Source organism: Silurus aristotelis (assembly GCF_946808225.1).
Source record: "Silurus aristotelis genome assembly, chromosome: 14".
In the NCBI taxonomy this organism is placed as follows: Eukaryota; Metazoa; Chordata; class Actinopteri; order Siluriformes; family Siluridae; genus Silurus; species Silurus aristotelis.
This window is the reverse complement of record NC_139587.1, coordinates 22,198,547-22,221,986: the sequence shown is the minus strand read 5'-3', so window position 1 is coordinate 22,221,986 and position 23,440 is coordinate 22,198,547. Positions and strand designations below refer to the sequence as shown.

Below are 23,440 nucleotides of genomic sequence, written 5' to 3'. Positions count from 1 at the left end.
GACTATCAAGCAAAAAAATTAAATGGAATACAATGAACTGTGATTAAGTGCTTTTTAATGCCTCTTTAAGCATGTTTAGCTTTCTAAAGAAAAGCTTTCTAGCAATAACATTTTCTAGGATCAAACACATTTCTAATGGTTTCTTCATGGATTATTTGAATGTACACCTTTTTTAAAAAAAATAAAAGTAAATCATTATATACGTTATGATAAAAAGGTAATCTAACTGTGTTGATGCTAATTCAGTCAATTAATTCAATACTGCAAGAGTTTACTTCTCATAAGACACAGGGCAGAGGATAACAATAGAACACTGCAGAGAGCTTTTACCACACCTTTAACTTGGCAGGTGTTTAGTCAGTACATACATTTGACGCGACCCCTCAGAATGGGATGTTCTCTAAAAAAAAAAATAGAAAAAAAAAGCATGATGAGATTTAGAGCCAGGCTTTTTAGTGTAGTTCCCTGAGTGATTTGGATTGTCTCCTACTTCAAACAGCCGCAGATGTATTGCAACTCGTTTTGCTGAGGCGTTGTGGCCGTGTCCCAATTCTCCAGCCTCCTTCCAATGCGCTCCTCCCTCCCTCCCTCTCGCACTCCATCCCTCTCTCCCTCCCTCCCTCTCTCCCGCACTCCATCCCTCTCTCCCTCCCTCCCGCACTCCATCCCTCTCTTCCACCCTCCCTCGCTGCTCTTCTCTCTCAGCAGACCCGCACACACTCTGCGCAGCGCTCGCCGGCGGCTCCGCACGTTACCGCGGCTGAAGTGGCCCGCATCAGCAACGGTATGTAGCAGCGCGCGCACTTTCTCTCTGCAGTTTCTCATTAAACGGCCGATGCAGTGTGCATGACTGCAGGATGTGGATTCTCTCTCTCTCTCTCTCTCTCTCTCTCTCTCTCTCTCTCTCTCTCTCTCTCTCTCTCTCTGAAACAGTGACGTCGTTCAATGCAGACGGCGTCTGTCTCTCCTTGACCGCATTTTAGCGCCTTTATCAGTCCTGAAGTAAGAAATTAAGTCCTTAAAGCTTCACGTAGACGTTGCTCGAGGGGCACATGCGCACCGCATCCAGTCCCGTCGCTTTATCCAAACTAAGTGGATTAATGTAGGATCCTTCGTCCGGCTGACCACATGAACCGAGTTCACGTTCAAAGACACAGTCGTATAAGGAGCGGAGAACGTTAGGAGCGCTGCATCGCTTTGACAGGGACTTGTAGGAGTTTATTCTAAAGTGATTATGTGTTCAGAAGAAGAGCTTCATCATCCGCTGACTCAAGCGTCCCGAATGACGCACTAATGCAGCAAAGCGCAGAGACTCACCCCCGGTTTAAGGTATTTAGTTTGTTCAGCGCCTCTGGATTGACTATGATGCGCGTAAAAAATGTTTATTTATTATCCAGAAAAAACGCAAATAATAGTCTATAGTATATAACTTGACATCTCGGTAGGAAACTGATAATAGGGAGAAAGTGCGCATTAAAAATCCTGCCCGCGATCGATTATCGTCTGTGTCGCATAAGGGAAAAAAATAGAAAATAAATATATATTCCACGTATTGATTATGTGGTCAGTGACTCAGCTAAACCGCCTTTCCATTGCATCCTTATCTCTGTCTGTGTCGCAACATTAAACCCCCTCCCCATCCTCCCAAAAAGGATGACAAGGTTTGTTTGGATTTTTTCCCTTTGGGCTAATCAAAACTTAAACTGTTCTCATCCAACACATAATCCATCAAACATAATTAATATGGTAATTTTTCTCTTACAATAACATATACTTGCTTACGGATATGTAATAATGCTCAGATGATCATTACAGGTTATTTTCTCATCCAACCAGAAATCCATTCAATATTCCACTTACAATAACATCTACATTGCCTGTGAATATTGCATAATGCTCAGATGATCATTTAATAATAAAAATGGTCAGGGTTTTTTTTTTTTTTCAAAATAATTGTGAATGACAATGGCGTTTAGCATATGCAGTTGATCTGTTAATAGTACTACCTGAAGGTGCTGGCAGTAACAGAAACAACTCTCAGTGGAAGACCAGCTCGCATCAGCACTGCGATGGAGGCTTAGTCACTGTTTCATTGCTCCCACTTACAGTAAATGGTGGCTAGGCAACGGCCAGTCAATTTATACTGACCTGAGAGCAGAGTTGGATCAAGGTTAAGACACTTTAAGTGGGAAATCTGGTTGGGTTTAGCAGAAATACCCATCCAGAAATCAAGCTTCCAGAAAGCAGATTCGACAGAGTTGATTGCATGTGTCAGTCTATACAATTTAGATTTTATCCCCAATCATTAAAATTGTGTGAAAGTATCTAACACAGTGCTGATCCTCCTTAGTTGCATTCAGTTGTAATGAGTTTCTACCCTTTACGCTCCATTTGCCTACCTAGCAAGCTATTTTCATGCCAGACTGGTGATAAAGGGTACTAAAAGTCTGTACGTTGCGGTAGGAGGAACTCCGTCATATTTGGGGCACCTTGACGTAGTCCTTGATTGAGCCAGACAGGGTAACAGTCCTGAGCTCTGAGCTCAGCAGGTCTTTTTGGCGTTGTGATGGCCTGCATTCAGATTTATGCTCGTCATCATTGCACCATGTTTGTCTGTTCAAATGGATCAGCTTCATGTCCTAACAGACTTTGTGATCAAGTTAACATGGCAGAACTAAAAGACCCTGAAGGGCATGTCTGTCCGACACAGTGTTAAAATGGGACACAGAGGAAACAGACAGACAGGGACAGTCAGAGTCCTGGCTCTACTGAGTCATTCATTCAGGTTGTTCTACTTACAGCTGGGGGAAAATTGAGGACACAACATGACCTCTTTGCCAACACTTACATTGTGTTCCTCTACTAAATGATAACCATTACATTAGCAATCACATCTCTATGATTATTCCTTAATCCGCATTAAGAGTGGCTTGTTTTGACACTCTTTGGAGGATTAATCAACTCAGTAGTGCTTTATCTGACAGGTACCTACCTGGAATTCTCTGCACATATGAAACCACTGCCTGTTGGGATCATAATACAATTTACTGGGCAACATTAAAGGTTCCTTCCCTGATGTTTGGGTTGGAGAAGATCTGCCCAAATATCAGTTTATTCTCAGAAATTTATCAGAGGAGCCAAAAATAAAGTGCCATTTATTTTACAAGCTGAAGGTGGCTGTTAAGAGTTATTACAGAAGTTTACTTTAGGAAAAGTCTCCTTGGGGATAGCATGTATGCTGTCTTTGAGGTGCTAGAGTGATCTGATATGTTGTGTCAGGGTTTCATTTTGCCGTGAGAGATGCTGAGGCCCTTTGGTCACAGTGAGGTGAAACACCCCCCCCCCCCCCCCCTCTCTCTCTCTCTCTCTCTCTCTTCTTCTCTATTACACACATCAAATCATTTTGTCCTTCACCCCTGATAGTGGGCGACTGTGTTGGTGGGAGACTGCACAAACTGGTCTTAAGGCTGAAGACCGGTATTAGTCTGTTGTATGCGGGTATCTCTCCTGCACTGAGCACTGCAGCACAGTGCAGTCGGGACCACTCCCACTGGCTGACTGGGTATTATTGTTACATCTTAGGTGTCAGCTGTTTATGAAGGCATAGAATATGCTATGCATAGATCTGCACAGTTTATTCACTAGGAATCTAACCGATACAGCTGATGTAATGCTAAAGAGTGACTGGATTTATCACAATCCTTTCTGCACAATTAATCCTTAATAGAGGTGCCATATTGAGGGGTGAAAATTTCATAAATTATGTGCATCATGCATACTTGCATATTCCTTTTTGTGATGGAGAATGCTTTTTATTTTTTTTCTGCTTTTGGTTTCCTGAAATTAAAAGGACCCTTATTTATTGCTTTAGTAAATCAGGCTATCTTGCTCCTAATTTTTATTAAGTATCCTTAAAACTTTACAAAAGATTATCAAGATTCTAAAGCTAACCAGAAGCAATGTCAGTGCCTCTCAGCATTGTCTGTCCTGACCCTCATTGCTGAGCCTACTGGTTTGTAAGTTTTATATACAAATCAAAATATGTCAGTTCATGTTAAGATATTAGAATTTGCAGTCCAAAGAAAAGGCTTGTCTGGGGCTTCAATGTATTTGAATATAATGCAGCTGAAAATGATAAATGTATTAGTATGTACTAGGATGCAATATGTTTGACTTATAGTATGCTATGTATTTTTTGGCAGTAATGATTTGCCCAAACATATAACCGTGTTAGTTTCAGATGAAGCAGTGCAATAAAGTAACAACATTTAATGACTCCTGATTTGGACTTCAAGAAACTATAACATTTTTGTTTAATATAAGCTTTTTTTTCTTCAGCTCTGTTTTTAAGTCCACACTTTTTGCATTACTTTCACTTCAACAGACTGCTTCCAACTGTTTCATCTCTTTCATTCTTATTAGGTTTTAACAGTATACAGTGAAGCATAAACAAATGACAAAAAAGGGATTTTGTTGGGTTAGGGCTTATGAGCTCATCGTTAGCTTTGAGACTGGAGTTTTGTCTCTAGGAAGCAATGGTAGTGTACCAACAATGTTCTCCTCTCTTTTGTCAACTATGTCATAATTTTGGACATTTCTGTCCTTGTCTGTGCACTTCACTTTGTTCATTGTGTCATACCTTTCCTATTCAGTGTTGTAATATATATTTATATATGTCTCCTAGGTGTGCTGTCATAAAAAATCACAGTACTTGGTTTGGTAATATAGGGAAGGCTTTTTAATCATTTTACATACTGTACATAGGGAGTGTGAGGTTTCAATATGATCAGCTATATCTTAACCCAGGTGGTAGTCCTACTTTCAGTGACAGAGCTAAAAAGAACTTATAGGCTTTAAATGCATTAATGGCAGACTCTATTAGTGCTGCCAAGTCACAAGACAAGGATTACATTAAGAAACTAGGACATTTGTTGCTTCAGAAAGTACAGAAGAAAGAAAGGTTAAATCTACATCAGAGGTATGTTAGGGTGAAAAAATGCATATGCTTTGTTGCAATAAGATACTAGCTAACGATTTGGCTTAATAAAAATGTTAGTTAATTGGTGGAGATTTTCTATTTATATTTTTTTGTCCCAACTGCCTCCTTTAATATGACTTAAGTACATACAAATCGCTTTGGAACACATACACGACAGCAAGCTTCAAAACCTACATAAGCAAAAATGCACTTTAATGCCGTAAGGTAATGATACGCCATTTTATCATTGCATCACGTCATATGAGGTGAATTATTTCCATAGGCTTCTTCCTCTGGGGTGATTATATTTGGAGCAAACTATCTGGAGCAGTGCAGTGGCTTGGTCTGTGTTCTCACACTGTTCTGTTAGAGCTTATTTTAACACAGTGCTCCAATTTGGAGCATTCATGGGTGGATATTTATATCAAACAGGTCAATTGAGGTAGGACTGTGGTGCAATTATTTGATGTGTTAGAGAAATGGCTACATTGTGAAAGCATTGATCATTTGATGTAGCAGCACTGACAAGTTTTAAAATAATCACATCTTTCCAGTATAAAATATACCTGAGTGGAGGACAGGGTGTAGGATGGTAGACATTTAAGTTGCACAATACTCAGAGAAGTGTTGTGAGTGAGTGTCAGTATGAGACCTATTTTTTTTATACTGTTCAAAATTACAAGCTTTAACTGTATACCATCAGAGGCCATCATTGAATTAGAATTTAAACCATTGTGATTCTCTAGATTCAAATGTAATGGATGTAATCACTCTCATTCTAATTGTTTCTCATAGTTAATGTGAGTTATTTTGAATGCTACAAAGAAAGTTTAGTGTGTGAAGAAAGAATTTAACAAGGTTAATATTTTGATGACTGTATCAATGCAATCATTATTATTAGCATAAATAATTACTCTCTGATATTCTATAATGAAGCAGAAATAACACATTGCCATTGTTTTTATCTTATGTAGCAAGTTCTTCTCAAAACTGCTGTGTCACTGATAGCTACCAACAAATCTGAAAATGAAGCCCAGTCTGAGCAGAGATAATCTGGGAAACCATCTGTAGTAATTCTTCAGTACTCTCATTAATGATACAGTTTAATCTTGAAAAGTACAAAGTAGAACTACAAACAATCTGTAAAAAAGATGCATTATACTGAAGTTTTCACATTTGTCTAATTCATCCTAAAACATTTATATACTTTAACCTCCACTTTAACCTGTATTAAATATTTTGCAGAACTACTGGAAATTTAAATGCAAATTCAAATACTGTTTTATCACTGGACATTTATTCTGGAGAATATGCCGATTTTTGTTATGCTTCTGCTGCTTTGATGGGCATTTGATTATGATTGACCGAACTACGGTAGTCTTTAGCTAAATCTTTCTAGACTTGAAGAGTAATAAGATAAAATGTGTCAATGAATCAGTGGCTGATCTTAAAAGCAATGAGTAAAATGTGACCTGCACAAAATATATTACTTGTTATAGGATGAATGGTTTGTTTAAGGAAAGGTTACAAATAATGTTTGAATACTTATATGTTTAGGCTGTTTCCCTTCACTTAGTGCTGTCCTCCAAGTTATAGAATATATACAGAATATATGCATTTTGTTTAAAAGGACATTTTACAAGTACTGAATTTATGTCACATGTGCATCTTTATTTTTGTTGTGTTTTATATGATTACAGGACTAAAATACACATACACTATACAGTGACCTGGATGTTAGCACGTTTGCCTCTGGGGTTAGTGTTTTGATATTCACCTTGGCCCTGCATACATTGAGTTTGCAAGTGCTCCCTGTTCTTTGGGGTTTCCTCTGAGTGCTTTTTTAGTAAAGGTTGTCTGGTATTTACAAATTGTCTGTAATGTGTTTAAGGGTGTGTAAATGTATGCAATGGCATTCTGAAATTGGGTGGCACCTCATCCAAGGTGTCTCTTGCTTTGTGCCCCGAGACCGCTGGGATAGATTTTATACTCTACTGTATCCCCATTCTTTACTTTGACATCAGTCAAATTCTTCAACAGTTTGTATGTTTCCTGCAGGGCAAAGGACTCTACACCACAAAAGTGATGTACTTGAAACAGTTGTCTTAGTCAATCCATCAGAAGATACAGTTCTTTCAGAGGTAGGTTTTTTTTTTACTCATTGTAGAAAACTGACTTCATTCTCTTAGTTCGAACACAAATTTACATAGTATACATGACTTGCTAAAACACAAAGTCACTGCATTTTTGTTGTATTTTTAAATACACTTTGTGTTGCTATTTTGTGTCCTAGATCCGTTCTCTTGTGTCTGACCCAGCTGTGCACAAACTACTGGTCCTGAGTGGGCAAAACTCGGACCAAGGTGACCTGGTTCTTCAAACTGGGGTGTTTACTCATCAAGCTGTCTCACGTGTCTTGGCTGATCCTGGGGTAAATCAAAGACATTTTGACATTGAGTCCTCAGTTCATATCTAAGTTTATCCAATTTTGCTTTAGACAGACAAATAAAATAGGTGCATAGAGTTCAGGGTATCTATTATTATGCAAAATTTGTCAGCATATTGTGGTGTCTGAAAGATCTAAGCATTACTGCTTCGTCCAATACACTTTTACAACTTTTGATATGTACCACAGCACACACTACACACTGTTGAATAATTAACCATCAATCTCAACTTGTAGATGGGGTAGATGATAGAAACTTTTTTATTTCAATAGATGCATGCATTTGTTATGCGTATTTAGTAAAATCGCCAATATGAATCGGTGCATGGCAAGTAAACTTGGAGTTAATTATACATGCCTATTTAAAACTTTGCTATTTAATGCTATTACTTTAATTCATGTAAGCCAGTAAGGTGAAGACTTCAAGGGGAAAAATCTTAAGTAAAGAAAACACCCACCAGCTATGAGCAGAAATGGGCAATCAATGGCAATAAAGTGGACAGTGCTAAATTAACAAAATTAACAAATATTAAAACATTTTACTGGTCTAATTGGATTGGGTATCCATCCTGATGCTCTGTCTCTCTTTGTCAAAATGTAGGTTGTTAACCTGCTGGAAAAAGCAGTCCCAGGGCAGCAAACAAAACTCACTGTGTCTTGCCGGGCTGAGGCAGGTTGGACATCACTGGGACAGCATTTAAAAGAGGTTATGGACTTCAAATTAAATCCAGAACCTGTACTACCAAAAATGGAAGGTGTTACAGAGTTCACAGAATACATTTCTGAGACAGTAGACGTCCCATCTCCATTTGATCTGCTTGAGCCACCCACATCTGGAGGATTCCTTAAGCTATCAAAGCCTTGCTGCTACATCTTCCCTGGTGGTAGAGGGGACTCTGCTCTGTTTGCAGTCAATGGTTTCAATATTTTGATTGATGGTGGCTCTGAGAGAAGGTCCTGCTTCTGGAAGCTTGTTAGACACTTGGATCGTATTGATTCCATTCTTCTAACCCACATTGGTGCTGACAACCTTCCTGGTATAAATGGGCTGCTTCAACGGAAGATAGCAGAGCAAGAGGAAGAACAATCACAAGGCTCAACTACCTACAGTGATTGGATGAAGAACCTCATCTCACCAGAGCTTGGAGTTGTGTTCTTCAATGTTCCAGAGAAGCTGCGCACATCTGAATCAAATCTAAAAGTCAAGCGTAGTATTGAAGAAGCCTCTCTGACACTGCAGTACCTAGACAAGCTTGGAATGACACCTGAACCTCTTTTCAGAGTAGTTAGTAATACAATTGAGCCTATCACTCTTTTTCACAAGATGGGTGTGGGCAGGTTAGAAATGTTTGTTCTTAATCCTGTGAAAGACAGTAAAGAAATGCAATTTCTTATGCAGAAGTGGGCTGGCAACAGCAAAGCAAAAACTGGGATTGTTCTTCCCAATGGAAAGGAGGGAGAAATATCTGTGCCGTACTTAACATCGATTACAGCTCTTGTGGTGTGGCTTCCTGCCAGTCCAACAGAGAAGATTGTTAGAGTTCTGTTCCCTGGTAATGCTCCACAAAACAAAATACTTGAGGGGCTTGAAAAGCTAAAACACCTGGACTTTTTGCGATATCCAGTGGCTACACAAAAGGACATTGCTGCAGGGGTCTCACCCTCTGTTACAAAACAGCCAAAATTAAAGCAAAGAGCTGAGAGCAAAGAAAGTCTTAAGTCATCTCCCAAGACACACACACCTACCAAGATTGTAAAGAAGGAACCTGAAGAAGAAGACACATCTATCCTTGAGACAAAGTCTGAAACTGTCAAGGAGATCAAACCTGAGAAGAAAGAAGAGAAAAAACACACCCGACCACTTAAACCAAAAACTGAGGTGACAGAAAAGAAGAAGTTATTAAAGGAGAAATCAATGAAAAAATATACCAAAGAAAGAGCAGCTAAGATGGATGAGAAAAAGGACAAGGAGAAGAAAGAGATAAAAAAAGATAAACATGATCTGAAAAAAGATGATTCTGTGAAAAAAGATGACAAAAGAATTAAGAGCAAAGATGGTTTAAAACCAGAATTGAGGAAAATAACCAAACCTGATCTTAAACCCTTCACACCAGAGGTAAGAAAAACTCTTCACAAGGCAAAAACTCAAGGGAAACCAAAAACAACTAAGACCAAGACTCCTAAAGTAGAGACTACTGTAGAACCAGATTCTAAGAAAGTTGAATCTAACATCAAAGATATTGAAATATATATTGCAGAGGTTAGATCTGTTTTCTCAACTCCAGAAGATCTGACAAAAGATTTTGAGGAGCTCAGAGAAAATGATGTGCAGATAAATCAGTCTGAACCAGAAGAAATTGCACAAGAACACTCAAAAATAGCAGAAGAAGAAGATCTTGGACCAGTCCCAGACACTACTGCTGAGAAAGAGGAGTTTCTTGACTCTCAGATTACAACGCAAACCCAGGAGCCAATAGCTCAAGATAAGAAAGAAGCATTAGTGCCAACAGAGATCAAAGAAGAACCTGAGAAAACTGTAGATGAGTGCCAGGCACAAAAGGGTGATAAATTTGAAGATGAAGGGACTGCAATAGAGGATGAAGAGGAGGAAGAGGAAGAAGTATTAACAGTTAAGAAAAAGGCAACAGAAGAGGATGAGGATATGGGAATAGGGGATGAAGAAGATGAATTGATGGTAAAGGACACTAAAGATTTAGAGGGAGTTGACAGAAAACATGAAGTTGAAGAAATGGAAAAACACAAAAGCAGGGAAGAGCTTACAGACATAACAAAGACAGAAATTGAGGAAGAGCAAACTGAAGATGAATATGTAATTGAAAAAGCTGAGCTGGAGGAGGCAGAAGATTTGGATGCCATTGCAGATGAAGAAATCAAAGATGTTGCTGATGAAAAAGTTCCAAAGGAACTTTGGGTATACAAGACACAGGAGGAGATTCAGGCAGCCAAAGAACAAGTGTTCGCATCCACAGTTCAAGGAGCTGCTGCAGCAGACATTTTGTCCTATATTCAGGATGAGACCATACCTGGTTACTCAGAAACGGAGCAGACAATCTCAGATGAAGAGATTCATGAGGAAGCAGAAGATAGAATACACCACCTTCAATATGAAGTCAGCACATATGATGTCTCAGTACCAGATCAACCAGGCTCATTTGATGCAATCCATGGCATGAAGGAGATGCAAGCAATTGGTGATGAAAGTGCAAAGCCATTTATAGGAATCCAAGAACCTGCTATTTCTCTGTACACCAGCATAATTGCTGCTCCCCTGGCAGAGGAGGAACATGTTTCTTCAGCAACATCCATCACTGAGTATGAAAAAGTGTCATCTTTTCCAACCTCTGTTACTGAGGATCAGTCAGTGGCATCTGTGACAGCACCTCAGACTGAATACACTGGAAAGAGCTCACTAGAGTTAGACACAGTAAACATTGTACACCCCTTAACACAAACAGAAGCTACTCAAGGTAAAGATTACTTACACTCTGCTGGAACCATCTCTCCAACATCATCTCTAGAGGATGATAAAGGCTTCAAATCACCTCCTTCAGAGGAATTTCCACCACTTCCCCTGGAGGTGAAAACAGAGGGAGTTGAGACCACTGCTCATCATGATGAAGATGAGGAGGATGAGTATGAGGATCAAACACCAAACATTGACATTTCACTTGGAAAACTACAGGAAGGATATGCTGCATCCCAGAAACTGGAAATGAAAGAAAAAGAAAGTGAAACGATCCAAAGCCCTGAGTCTGCTGCAGTGTCCACAGTGGACAAAAAACCACAGACCTCTCCTGAGCCAGAGGAAAGAACAGTCTTACCAGTTACAGATGTTATTTCTAAGCCTGTAATTTCAGATTCAAGTGGTTTTCCAGAGACTGAAGATCGATGCTTCAGTCCAGATGATAGCACTGTGAAAATGGCCTCTCCTACTCAATCTGGGCCACCTAGTGCCACCCATTCTCCTCTTCATCTATCACCAGTGGAAGATAGAGCCAAGATGTTCCCTGAACAGTTGCAGCAAGAACAGGATAAACTCTCTTTCCCCTCAGAGCTTAAAATTGATGAAAGTGAAAAACCACAAATACAAACTGACAAGACAGAAGAATACAAATCAGACACCACTGGAAAAAACAATGAAGCAGCATCAAAGATTGAAGAACAGAAAGAGCAGGCTTTGGTGAAAGAGGAGGAAATATCTAAGGATGCAAAGTTATTAACCACTGTAACCGCACCACTAGCAAAGGATGATATTTCATTGAAAATAGAAGATAGAGCAGCAGATCAAGATGTAATCAAAGGAGGAGCAAAGACAAGTGGAGACAATGAGGATAAACATCAAGACATTTTCCAAGCGAAAACCACAGATAAAGTAGAAATTGGGTCTCTTTATGACCTTGCTCACACTGATGAAGCACTTATTAAAGATGAGAAAAGAGAAAAAGAAAAGGAACTATATGAAGATGAAAAAGAAAAGGAGGAGAAACAAGAAGATTTTAAGCCAATATCTATCTCAGAGCTAGATAAAGATAAAGATATATCTGTATCAGAATCAAAAGAAAGACAGACAGAAATGGCACAGCAGCAAAGTTTAACAAGTCCAGCGAAAACAGATTTGGTTGATAAACAGGAGTTATTTCAGAAAGAGTATGATAGGACAGAAAGTGATCTACAATCTGAAGATAAACATGATGAGGAAATTCAGCCTCAAGTTGTAGAGTTAAAACAAGAAAAGACTGACTCCTCATTCAGGCTGGATCATGAAACAAAAGAAAAAGAAAACGATGTAATCAGTGAACAAGCTCAAGCATTACCACATACACAAGTTGAAACATTGGATGAATCTGTGACAAAGGATAGAAAGATGGAACAACCTGATGTTGTATTGACAGCATCAGAAAAAATAGATAAATTAGATGAAATAACTGACAAAAAAATAGAAGTCACTGAAACTGCAACACTGCAGTTCACCTTAAAAGATGCTGAACCATGTGGTATAATTCAGCAAGAGTCTGAAGAAAAGGAAAAAGAATCCATTAAGCCACAAACAGAAGAATTAACTTTGGAAACAAGAGACAGAACCTCTAAAGAAGATGAGGATGAGAGTCATTCACAGAAATCATTGCTGGAAGATAAAGCAAAACTGAAAGATGAATACGAAGAAAAGACCAAGGAAGACATGTACCCTGATGCACAGTACCCAGAGCCATTGGGACGTGTTTCTCCAATAACAGATAAATATGTACTAGAGTCTGAGTCAGCTATATATGTAAAAGATGCAGTGGTAATATCAAAGCAAGTTCAAGAATCTAAAGAAAACCAAGCTGAACAAATATACAATATACCTCTAGATGAGGTACATTTATCAGACAAAAGTGAAGAGGCCACTACAAAGGAGCCTGTGGATAAAAAAATTGATGAATCATCAAAACCTAAAGATATACATAAAACAGAAAGCCAGCCTGAAGCCTTTCAGGTGCCATCAGAGGAAAAACATTTACTGTTAAAACAGGATCAGCTGTCTAAATATGAGGAGGAAACTGGGCCACAGATTACATCAGACACAACATGCAAACTTGAAAAAGTCTCCTCAGCTGAACATCAAGAGGAATCTCAGTTTATAACAGATCTTAATACAGAAAAGACAGAAATACTCTCCAAAGAAGACAAATCAAGCATATCTGAAACATCCACAGATAAGATCAAGGAGGACATTATGCCAACAGAATCAGTCACAGGAAAAGTTGACATTTCTCCAAAAGCTGATCATGAACCCAAGGATAAAAATATAGAAGATGACAAATCCAAAGCTATTGCACCAATCACTGAGAAAACAGAGTCAGCTGAGAAAGAAGCTCAGTATTTGAAAGAGAAGGAAGAGATTCAAATGGAAGAAGTTTACCTACCCATATTAGAAGGAACAGGTGTAACTGACAAAGATCAAGAGACAAAAGACATACACACAGAAGACAGCAAAACAATAGATCTTGAATCATCTTCTCTAAAGACAGATGACATGTTAAAAGTGGGACAACCTGATGTATCCGGTGAAATAGCCTCTGCAAAACCTGAATCCAAAGAAAGTACAATTAAATCATTAGCAGAGCAATCTCCTTTATCTGGATCAGATAAATTAATGGATTCAAAACTTGTTTTACCGTGTGGAGAAGAACTAAGTAAGGAAGATACCCTCAAACCAGTGATTCCAGCACCATTGGATCAAGTGCCTGAGAAATCAGCAATTGATGGAGCAAAACGAATTTCAGTGTCAAGCTCAGAGACAGAAGATGTGGAAGGTGAGACAGATCTTATAGATAGATCACAACAACAGGCAGATGACCAGTATCAATCAACTTATGAATCTGAGGACTTCCTCTCAGTAACAGTAGAGAAAACGGACATTGGTTCTAAGTTGAATTTAGAGTATAAAGAAAAATGTCTTGAGGACATAAAAACTGAAGCTTTATTTTCTGCAACAGAAAAAACAGAAAGTGGCATAAAAACATCACTGGGCTCTGAATTTCCAACAAAGTATTCAGATAATGAAGAAAGTACTGAAGAAGATGAAGGAGATGCCGTCTGCATGGGCGGTGCAGGCTCAAGACCATTGTCAGTAGAATCATGGGTCTTAGAAGAAAGTATCCACTCCACAGCAGGCACTTTAAAAGATGAATTGGCAACTCAGTTAGATGACAAAAATGTATTGAAAGACTTAACTACTATTTCAGCAGAGTTAGAGAAAGACAGCACAGAACCCAAAACTACATTTACTTCAACAGCTCTTTTAGAACATAGTAGTAGTACATCATCAGTACTTGAGCAATCAACTCCCGTGGTCAGTCAGGCAAGTGTTGAGGACTTGAAAAAACCTGAAACACTGCTTTCCTCAACAGAAATTGTTAAACCTGAAAAGGAAACGCAGAGAGAAATGGAAAGAGAGCGAGAGATGGTTTCTCCAGTTCTAGAAACACCTCATCCAAAGACTGCAGATGAAACAACAAAAGCAGAAAAGGAGAAAATGGATGACCGCAGCACCTATCAACCCGAAAAATGGAGCTATGAATCTTCTAAATATGAGCCTTATGAAAAACCGGTTTCGGAGGACCTTGGGAAGGACATAGAGGACAAAGAAACATATTCTAAAATGCACCTTGACATTAATATAGGTGATGTTAGAAGGGCTAGCCAGTCATCTCTGCAGGGAGCTGCATGTCAAATAGATGAACAAAGTGATGAAGAACCAGTATCATTCAGCAAGGTTGACTATGACATGTCTTTCTCTGATATGAAGACTAGCACCCTTAGTGGTCCCATTACCTGCTCTGACCAAGATAATAAGGCGAGTTACCAAGAAGAAGAAGAAGCATCTGGTATGAGAGTAGATGAGGGTTCTGACAGCAAAACTACCTCTGTAGCTGCATTAAGTTATTTTTCTACAAAGGAAGTTCAAGACAAATCAGACAAATTAGAACGAGAAGAGAAAGAGAAGGAACCCACCAGAGAGGACACATATTCCTTCTATAGAGAAGAAGAAAAAGACACTTACTCTGAATTTTCATCAAAACCACCTTGTCCTTCTGCCTCTTTTTTGCCACAACCTGAAAAGTTAGACACTACCAGAGAGAAAGTGAAGGACATAAAGGAAGAAGAGAAGACAGCGAAATCACATATACAAGTCTGTGATAATACTATGACATCTGTTCATGAAGCTCATGCAGATGATATGACTTCCAAACCTGAGCTGGTTTCACAAGACCAGATAAATCTGGAGTCTACAGCTATACAATCAACCTCATATAAGTCTGAGAACATACCAGAGAGTCAGACCACAGCAAGTGAGGATAAGATGGACATAAAGTCCTCAAACCAAGTAGAAGAAGATTCCTCAGACAGTAAAAAAGACGAAATGTCTTCTGGTAGATATACCCCACCAGAGAAAACTATCTTGCCTGGTCAGTCAACTCCTACACGTGTAAGCAGCTATGCCCCTGATTCAGATGATGGGCAGGTTGCGTTCGAAAATGTTCTCGCATCAGAGTGCACAAGTGTTCCAAGTTCTCTGACCAGCAAATCACAGCTGGCAAGTGAAGAGACAGAAACTTACCCAGTCAAAAGTGAACAGATTTTGGTAGAAGAAGAAGGTGAAGAAGAGAGAGGTGAAGAAGATGAGGCCAGTGATTTGGGTATGGAAAAAGGTGCCAGAGAGATGTCTGAGAAAGAATCCAAAGCTGTATCTGAAACAATGGATTCTAAATTAAGTGATTCAAAAGATAGGAAGATAGCAGAATCATTTACTGAAGACATTGTTAAAACATCTGCTGAGACATTGTCAACATGTCTTACATCTACACAAGAGGTGGTAAGCACAGATATTGAGCAGTCGAAGGAAAAATACAGCAGTTTACCACATCCTGATATAAGCGAGAGTAGTATGCTTAAGCATGAATGTAAGTTAGAGAACACTTCTGATAAAAAACCTGAAGGAGCAGGAGCTCAAACTGTCATGTTAGATACAATTCAATCTTCATCCTCTTCATCCTATAGTTATTCCTCATCGACCTCAGCCTCATATTCTACAGGTCAACACTTTGGTGATGGACTATTAGAGTCCGTTACTACTCCCAGTGCTCATTTGAGGACTGATGCCGATAGTATATCCTACGAGTACTCTTCTTTCAAAGAAGAAGAATCCCTTGCAATAGATTCATCATATTTAAGTTCTGGGGTCCAGTCAAGAGATGAAGCCATGGAAGTTTCTGAACGGCTCACATCTGCAACAGCTGAGTCTGTGTCCAGTCTTGCAAGATTTTCTCCACTCAGTCCATTGGAGGAGAGTAAATCTTTTCTTCAAGACCAAGTATCATCAGCAGAGGAAAAATCAGAAGAAGAAATAATGAGTATTAAATCAGACAAAGATCAGTCATCTGACCAAAAAGGTGTGTTATCTACTGACCCACAGTGCTCAAAAGCCCCTGATTCTGACAAATCTTCACCTCAGGAGCTTGAAGTAGCTTCTGCTTCTGCTATATTTGATATTGCTCCACTAAAGAAAGCAGATTCATTGGAAAGGCATTCCCATGAAGAATCCTCTGACATTGAACAAGAAGAAGGAACTTTACCCTGTAGAATTGAATGTAACCAAGTTGCTCATGATCAGAAAGAAAGCACAGGGTTATTGCCAGGACAACATGCTATTACCTCAACCATGCACTCTGTTCAGTCTAATTTGGATACACATTCACCAGTAGGACAGTCATTCAGTGGGTTAGCAGAAGTGTGTACAGACTCCCATGAAGTATCTAGGAACACAGGTGAAGTTGGCACCACATGTCTAACAGATCCAAAACAGGCAGAGGTGGAAAAAGAGAAAGATTATATAAAAGATGCAAAGGATTTTGAGATAACTTCTGGTTCAAAAGAGCGAGAGGAACAAGCAGACCAGCTAAAGGAGAAAAAAGAAGAGTTGAAAGTAGAGGAGACAATCCCAGAAAAGAAGGCGATTGGTGAACAGAAAGAGAGAAAAAAGGAAGATCAAAGTAAAGAGGATGATAAAACAGAATTTGAAAAGATTGATATGAAAGAAGAGAAGCAAGAAATGCAAGTTAAAGAAAAATCTGAAGAAAAGAAAGAGAGTAAAGAAGTTGGAGATTTTGTGAAAGATGTAAAAGATGAGTGCACAGAAAAAGAACAGATGGAAAAGGTTAAAAAAGCATCTGAATGTAAGGCAGAGGAGAAACAGCAACCAGAAAAAGTAGATTTGCCAGAAAAAGATACCAAGAAAACAGATGGTGATGAGTCAATTCAAAAAAGCACCTCCGCTACTGAGATGACTCAGGAGACAACAACATGTTCGACAGTTATACCTGACAGTACCTTAGATATGTCTACCCATCTTCAAGACGAGAAAGAAAAGAAAGAACAGCTGGAATATGAATCAAAGGGGCAGAAAGCTCAAACTGAATCTCATTCAAGTGAAGAAACCTCTAAGCCCTCTAACAAATCAGAAGTAGATTTTACTCGACCTTCTGAACTCAGCATGGATGCCACTTCCTCTCACTCACCTTCATTATACAAACATCGCAAAGGAGAACTTTCACCATCATTCATTAATCCAAGCCCGCATGATTTCTCTAGTGAAGAGGAAGGTGGGGATGTCAAAAGTGATTGCTCAAAGGACGATGATTTTGATGATGAACGTGAACAACATTCAGTTAAAAGGAGATCTCACAAACAGCCACATTATCATTCTCATAGCCACCATGGAGAAAGCAAAGAAGGAGTCCATGCTCCTTCTAGTGGCATGACAAGTGGACATGGAGTATCACTTGCAGGGGAAGAAACTCCTCCAACCTCTCTGAGTGAGTCTCTTCCTTCTCAGTCAGACTCGGATGTACCACCTGAGACAGAGGAATGTCCATCCATCACAGCTGAAGGAAACCTTGACTCTGATGAGGATGCAGAACATTTACCAGTGGACAAGATGTCATCTACTAGTGGAAGTGGAGGTGGTCTTCACTCATCGTCCCCAAGGACCCATGATCCTCCACCTGCCCCGATGAAAGACCCAATCCCTCAGCCCCCCAAGCCTGATGTGTGCATGGTAGATCCGGAGGCTGTTGTAAATGGGCAAAGCCACACAGAGAGACCTATGAAGAAAGAGCTTAAAACCAACAAAGGGTTGAGGAAGACTCTCGGGAAGCAAAAGTCTGCATCCCCAGCACGTAAAGGTGAAGGAAGGAGCAGGCGGTCGACCACACCTGTAAAACAGACATCCAAGGACTCCTCACCTCATGCTCCTACTATTAAAAGATTAGATTCTGATAAGACCCTTCGTGTGGCCCGCATGCCTGAGACACAGGGATCTAAGGGAGAAAACCATCCAGCAAAAGGGCTTGTTAATGGTGTAAAGAGCAGTTCAGGTATGTAACCTAGCAAGATTTTTAAAAGAATCAGAATTATTGTTGGACATTAAATTGTAACCCCTTGTTTTTTTATTTATTTCTCCTTCAGGTTCCAACCAGAAATCCACCTCTGGAGCTTCCCCTGGACCACCATTCTATGTTGACCTTGCCTACATTCCAAACCACTGCAGTGCTAAAAATGTAGACCAAGAATTTTTCAAGCGTGTACGCGCTACTTACTATGTTGTGAGCGGAAATGACCCGGGTAGTGGAGAACCAAGTCGTGGAGTATTGGACGCGCTGCTTGAAGGCAAAGCGCAGTGGGGAACCAATGTGCAGGTACACAACTAATATGAAACTTTGTCATATTTTTGCATTATTACAAAATAGTGATTGGAATCAGATCAAGTTATAAAGTTATAAATGGTTGTAATGCATTAATAAAGTTAATATTTTTAATTTACCGATGACTTAATTGCTTTTCGAATAGGTGACACTGATCCCTACCCATGACACGGAGGTGACTCGTGATTGGTACCAGCAGACTCACAAGAAGCAACAGGATCTGAATATAATGGTCTTGGCCAGTAGCAGCACAGTCGTTATGCAAGATGAGTCTTTCCCTGCTTGCAAAATAGAATTTTAGGCATGCTTTACATTTAGGGACATATAATTTCTCATTATTAATTAAAACTATTTAAGACAGTGTATTCTTTACCACCCACAGCGTTGCATCCTACTGACTGCCATTTATAGTTTGTATCTTAGCCTGCAACAGTAACAGATCCTTGTGCTCCGAAGCCTTACTAATAAGCTTTGGTTTAGATTCCTGGATTATATTGTGTGCTATTTCATTCATATTCTTGCTATTTCAAGACCTAGGCAAAGACTGTGAGGTAAATTTTAATTGAAGTTGTGGCAAAAGTCTTCAGTTTATTGTATATTTCATTTATTACCATATACCCAGTCCTAAACCTTTAGAGACATACTCACATTCAGATGCCCTAAATATAAATTGAAGCACAAAATACCCTTTTGCATTTTATTACTATATAACATCAATCCACTACTTTCTTCATTATCCCAGTCAACATGCTTTGTTACACATTTATGGTAACATTGATCTGGAATGAATACAGGATCCTGTGGGAGTAATTTGTTTGCAGAAATCAAATAACCCTCTATTTTAGACAAAACAAAGAGAAAAGGTGTGAGTAAAATATCAAGGGAGTGTGTATAGAATTTTCAGTATTAAAGACATCATTTAAGCTACTCTGAAAAGGCACATACGCTGCACATACCAGCAAGAACAAGCTAGCAACCAGCCAACAAATGAGCAAACAAAAATGTAAAGCATATGCAAGTGCCAAATCTAAATTGTGTATTACAACAGCCAACAGACTGTTGTCTGTTGGCTGTTGAAATCCAAAAATCAGAAATTGTGAGTTGCTCATAATTGTGGCCTGATAGCTATAGGTTTAGTATGTTCTTTCCTTTATGGATATGGCACTGTAGATGACCAGCAGCTTTTTTTTTTTAGCAGGTATTTGGCTGACACTTATATGCCTATTGTGGGTGTTCAAATAAAAAATTTAAATAAAACACAGCAAGAAAATCTTTAAGAACTGAAATCAGCAAACAGTGTAAAATGGTTATTTATTGGCTTTAGTTTAATTAATGCATGGCGCTTGAGCAGCTTTGGTTTCTGTATATGTTGTTCCTCGACCTTTAAGAATGACTTATGCACCCAGCCATGGTTTTATGTGATATTATTTGGCAATTTCAGAATTTCCAAGAGTTCAAATGAAGTCAGTGAGTACAGAAATATATTTATATGGTGCAGCACAATGATATGGTTCAACAGTTATGCATTGTCTAAAGCCAGAAACATTCATTAGCTTTGGTTTGAATGGAGGTGACAGTGGTTTATGTAGCAGTACACATGACTATGTAAATGATGACTTGCCTGAGAAGTGAGCACTATTCCACTGTAGGAACCGAGAGCATGTGTGCCTTCTTGCATTAATCAATTATAGACAAAATAAGGGTTTACAGAAAAATACAGAAACACTTTAAATAACATGGAAGATAAATACACTGTGGTACATTAGCCAGAGTTTGATGAAAAGGAATTAAAAGTAGCCTTATACCTGATGTACAGTGACACATAATGGACTGTCCTATTCTAAAGTGTATCCCAAACAATGCAAAATAATTTAAGTATCATTCTTTTGCACAGAAAACGAGGACTTTTTTTAATGTGAAAAGGAGATATTACAGAATAGAGTATGGGGAGATACAGTGCATGTAAATATTTACATAAAAACATTGGGTTGATTAGGTTATTTTAATTAAATAAAAATATTTATAAGTTAGGTAATTCTTATATTTAATAAAGCTTGAAAATAACATAGTTCACTGAATCTAGTATGGTTTGATCATGTATAATTGTGCATTTGTGATACAGTGGATTTAAAGACCAGTCTGTGTATATACATTTGCAGAGTTGGAAGTCTTGGATTGAGTATAATAAATAATCTAAAAAAACACTAGAGCAACACAACTTATATGAATTGTTTAAATGTACTTTATTTTACTTATATTTGCTTGACAGCTTCTGTATTACCTTTGTATTTACCTGAGTGTTTGTTGGTGTGATTATCTTATTTAATTTTCTAAAACACATTCGAAATGTCTCTGTGTTAATGTCTTTGTTATATGCTTTTTTTAGTCTGTCAATTTTTTTTAATCTGGTGAAAAAACAATGAAAAGCCAGTGGTTTATTCATATTTGCTGATTGTTTGTAGAACATGTCAGTAAGGGACTGTTTAAAAAAAGTCCTAAATCCTGTGACAAACAATTAACTACAATTTTTTTTATAAGCTTCAAAATCCCTTTGAACAATCTTTTTTTTTTTTTGGTATATTTTTAATGGCAGTTTCTTCTTCAAAGCCAAGCTAACACTACAGCACCTAGGATCTTACAATAAATAATAATAACTAAATTCATTTCTTAATAGTTTATTTAAGACATGTATGATTCAGTATTGTGGACTGCAGTTGATTCTGTATTTTGTTTTAGTCAGTTACATTTCTTTAATGGAAATTGATTAGGTTTTTTTTTAGGCATAGTGTCCTTGTGTTCCTAAAAGGTTAATGCTCAGAGTCCAAAGCAATGAAATTACCTCTGGTCCTGTCGACCTCATAAATGCCATGAGCCTAAATGACTGAAAGTGCTCTCTGAACCCAACATAACCAGAAAAATTATACACCAAGGACAATATGTATTTTTGATAGGTGAACTGTACTAAAAATGGAAGTGTGTACTGTAAGTTCATAGTTATGGATATATTTTAATATTTGGCCTTAGGAACAAGTACTGTCTGGTCTTGTTGTTTTTGTGTGATTGCTATGCACAGAACTCTGTGCAATGTATGCACTAACTTTATATTACTGAATGTATAAGTTGCTTTGCTGGATGCTGCTTGAACAAAACAAAGAGCTAGCAAATATGCATATGGTACAGTGAACCCAGAGTAAAATGATGACAAGACTGTGATAAGTTTATTTATATTATATACATTATATATATAAGAAACATAACTGGACTCATTCAGAAATAACTGATTACTCTCTCCTTACCAGAAGGCTGAAACTCATACAAACTATAGTTGGCAGGTTTTCTTCTCCTGAATGATTTGAAATGTACACAACAAAATCTAAACAGCAGTGCAACCTCTCTGCTCATGTACTCTTGTAGACAACAATCAAAACTTTTAGCAAATTGCTACAAACTTACTCTGGTGAAGTGTTTTCATTTCAGAGCTTTTTAGCGTCAGTGGAATTTTATTTAACAAAAAGTAAGAACAGACTTTCAGAAATAAAGTACCTTTTTTTTTTTTTTCAGTTCCATACTTCGGAGTCCATTCTCCAAAATGAATGGCTTTATCCTCCTCCCTTACATCATGCTCATGCATCAATTTCTGCATGTGATCTTATTAGTTATAATCCTGAATGTACTTCTCTAAAACTGAAACAAGAAACACTATTTTAAAAGGTATATTTGAACAAGCTAATTGTCTTAATAGTACTGAAATATGCATATTGTTGGGCTTTGCTTCTGTTTGCCCTCAGATGTTGTTGAGAAGATGCTGTGATAGTTCCTGTTTTTTGCTGCTGTATGTGTCTTAATTCTGTTCCTCTTTAGTGCAATATAACAAACAAGCTCTTTCAATCCAAACACAAACTTAGATTTCTGCTTACTGTAATACAGAACCATCCTAGTCATCATGAATAACAATAAAAAAAAAAACCTTACAATCTGACAGTCTTCTTTGTTTTCACACATCACCTACAAATGTACAGTAATGCATGCTGCCTTTTTAAAATATATTACACACACACACACACACACACACACCTCTCTCTCTCTCTCTCTCTCTCTCTCTCATATATATATATATATATATATATATATATATATATATATATATATATATATATATATATATATATATATATAGATATATATAAAAACTTAGATGTCAAAAAAATACATTTTAGAGAAATTTTGTACGTGTTACAACGTATAGATAATCTAAAAAAGATCCAGCAAAATGTAGTGATTGGTGTAATAAATAAAAAAAAATAAAAAATTTATATATATATATATATATATATATATATATATGTAAATATAAATAATTTTACATTGAAACTTACACAAAAAGTATAGAATTGTAAATGTTCATTGCGCTTTTTACTATCTAATCAGCTATATATATTTATATACACAGTACAGACCAAAAGTTTGGACACACCTTCTCATTCAAAGAGTTTTCTTTATTTTCATGACTATGAAAATTGTAGAGTCACACTGAAGGCATCAAGGGCTATTTGACCAAGAAGGAGAGTGATGGGGTGCTGCGCCAGATGACCTGGCCTCCACAGTCACCGGACCTGAACCCAATCGAGATGGTTTAGGGGTGAGCTGGACCTCACAGTGAAGGCAAAAGGGCCAACAAGTGCCAAGCATCTCTCGGGGAACTCCTTCAAGACTGTTGGAAGACTATTTCAGGTGACTACCTCTTGAAGC

At 38.1% G+C, this 23,440-nt stretch overlaps 1 protein-coding gene across 3 annotated transcripts in view; it reads left to right on the top strand.

Moving 5' to 3' along the window:
* Positions 1-19,752, top strand: part of map1ab (microtubule-associated protein 1Ab) — a 30,737-nt gene extending 10,985 nt beyond the window's left edge. The window contains exons 1-6 of one of the 3 annotated variants that reach the window (XM_083560773.1): positions 460-784; positions 7,037-7,119; positions 7,272-7,409; positions 8,026-18,364; positions 18,456-18,685; positions 18,837-19,752. In XM_083560773.1, coding sequence (XP_083416899.1) covers positions 8,134-18,364; positions 18,456-18,685; positions 18,837-18,992 — 10,617 coding nt within the window. In that variant the 5' untranslated portion in view covers positions 460-784; positions 7,037-7,119; positions 7,272-7,409; positions 8,026-8,133 and the 3' untranslated portion in view covers positions 18,993-19,752. Of the gene's footprint in view, positions 1-459; positions 785-826; positions 1,330-7,036; positions 7,120-7,271; positions 7,410-8,025; positions 18,365-18,455; positions 18,686-18,836 lie in introns of those variants that run through there. The other 2 variants (XM_083560774.1, XM_083560772.1) reach the window with 2 other exon arrangements.
* The last annotated feature ends 3,688 nt before the right edge of the window (positions 19,753-23,440 follow it).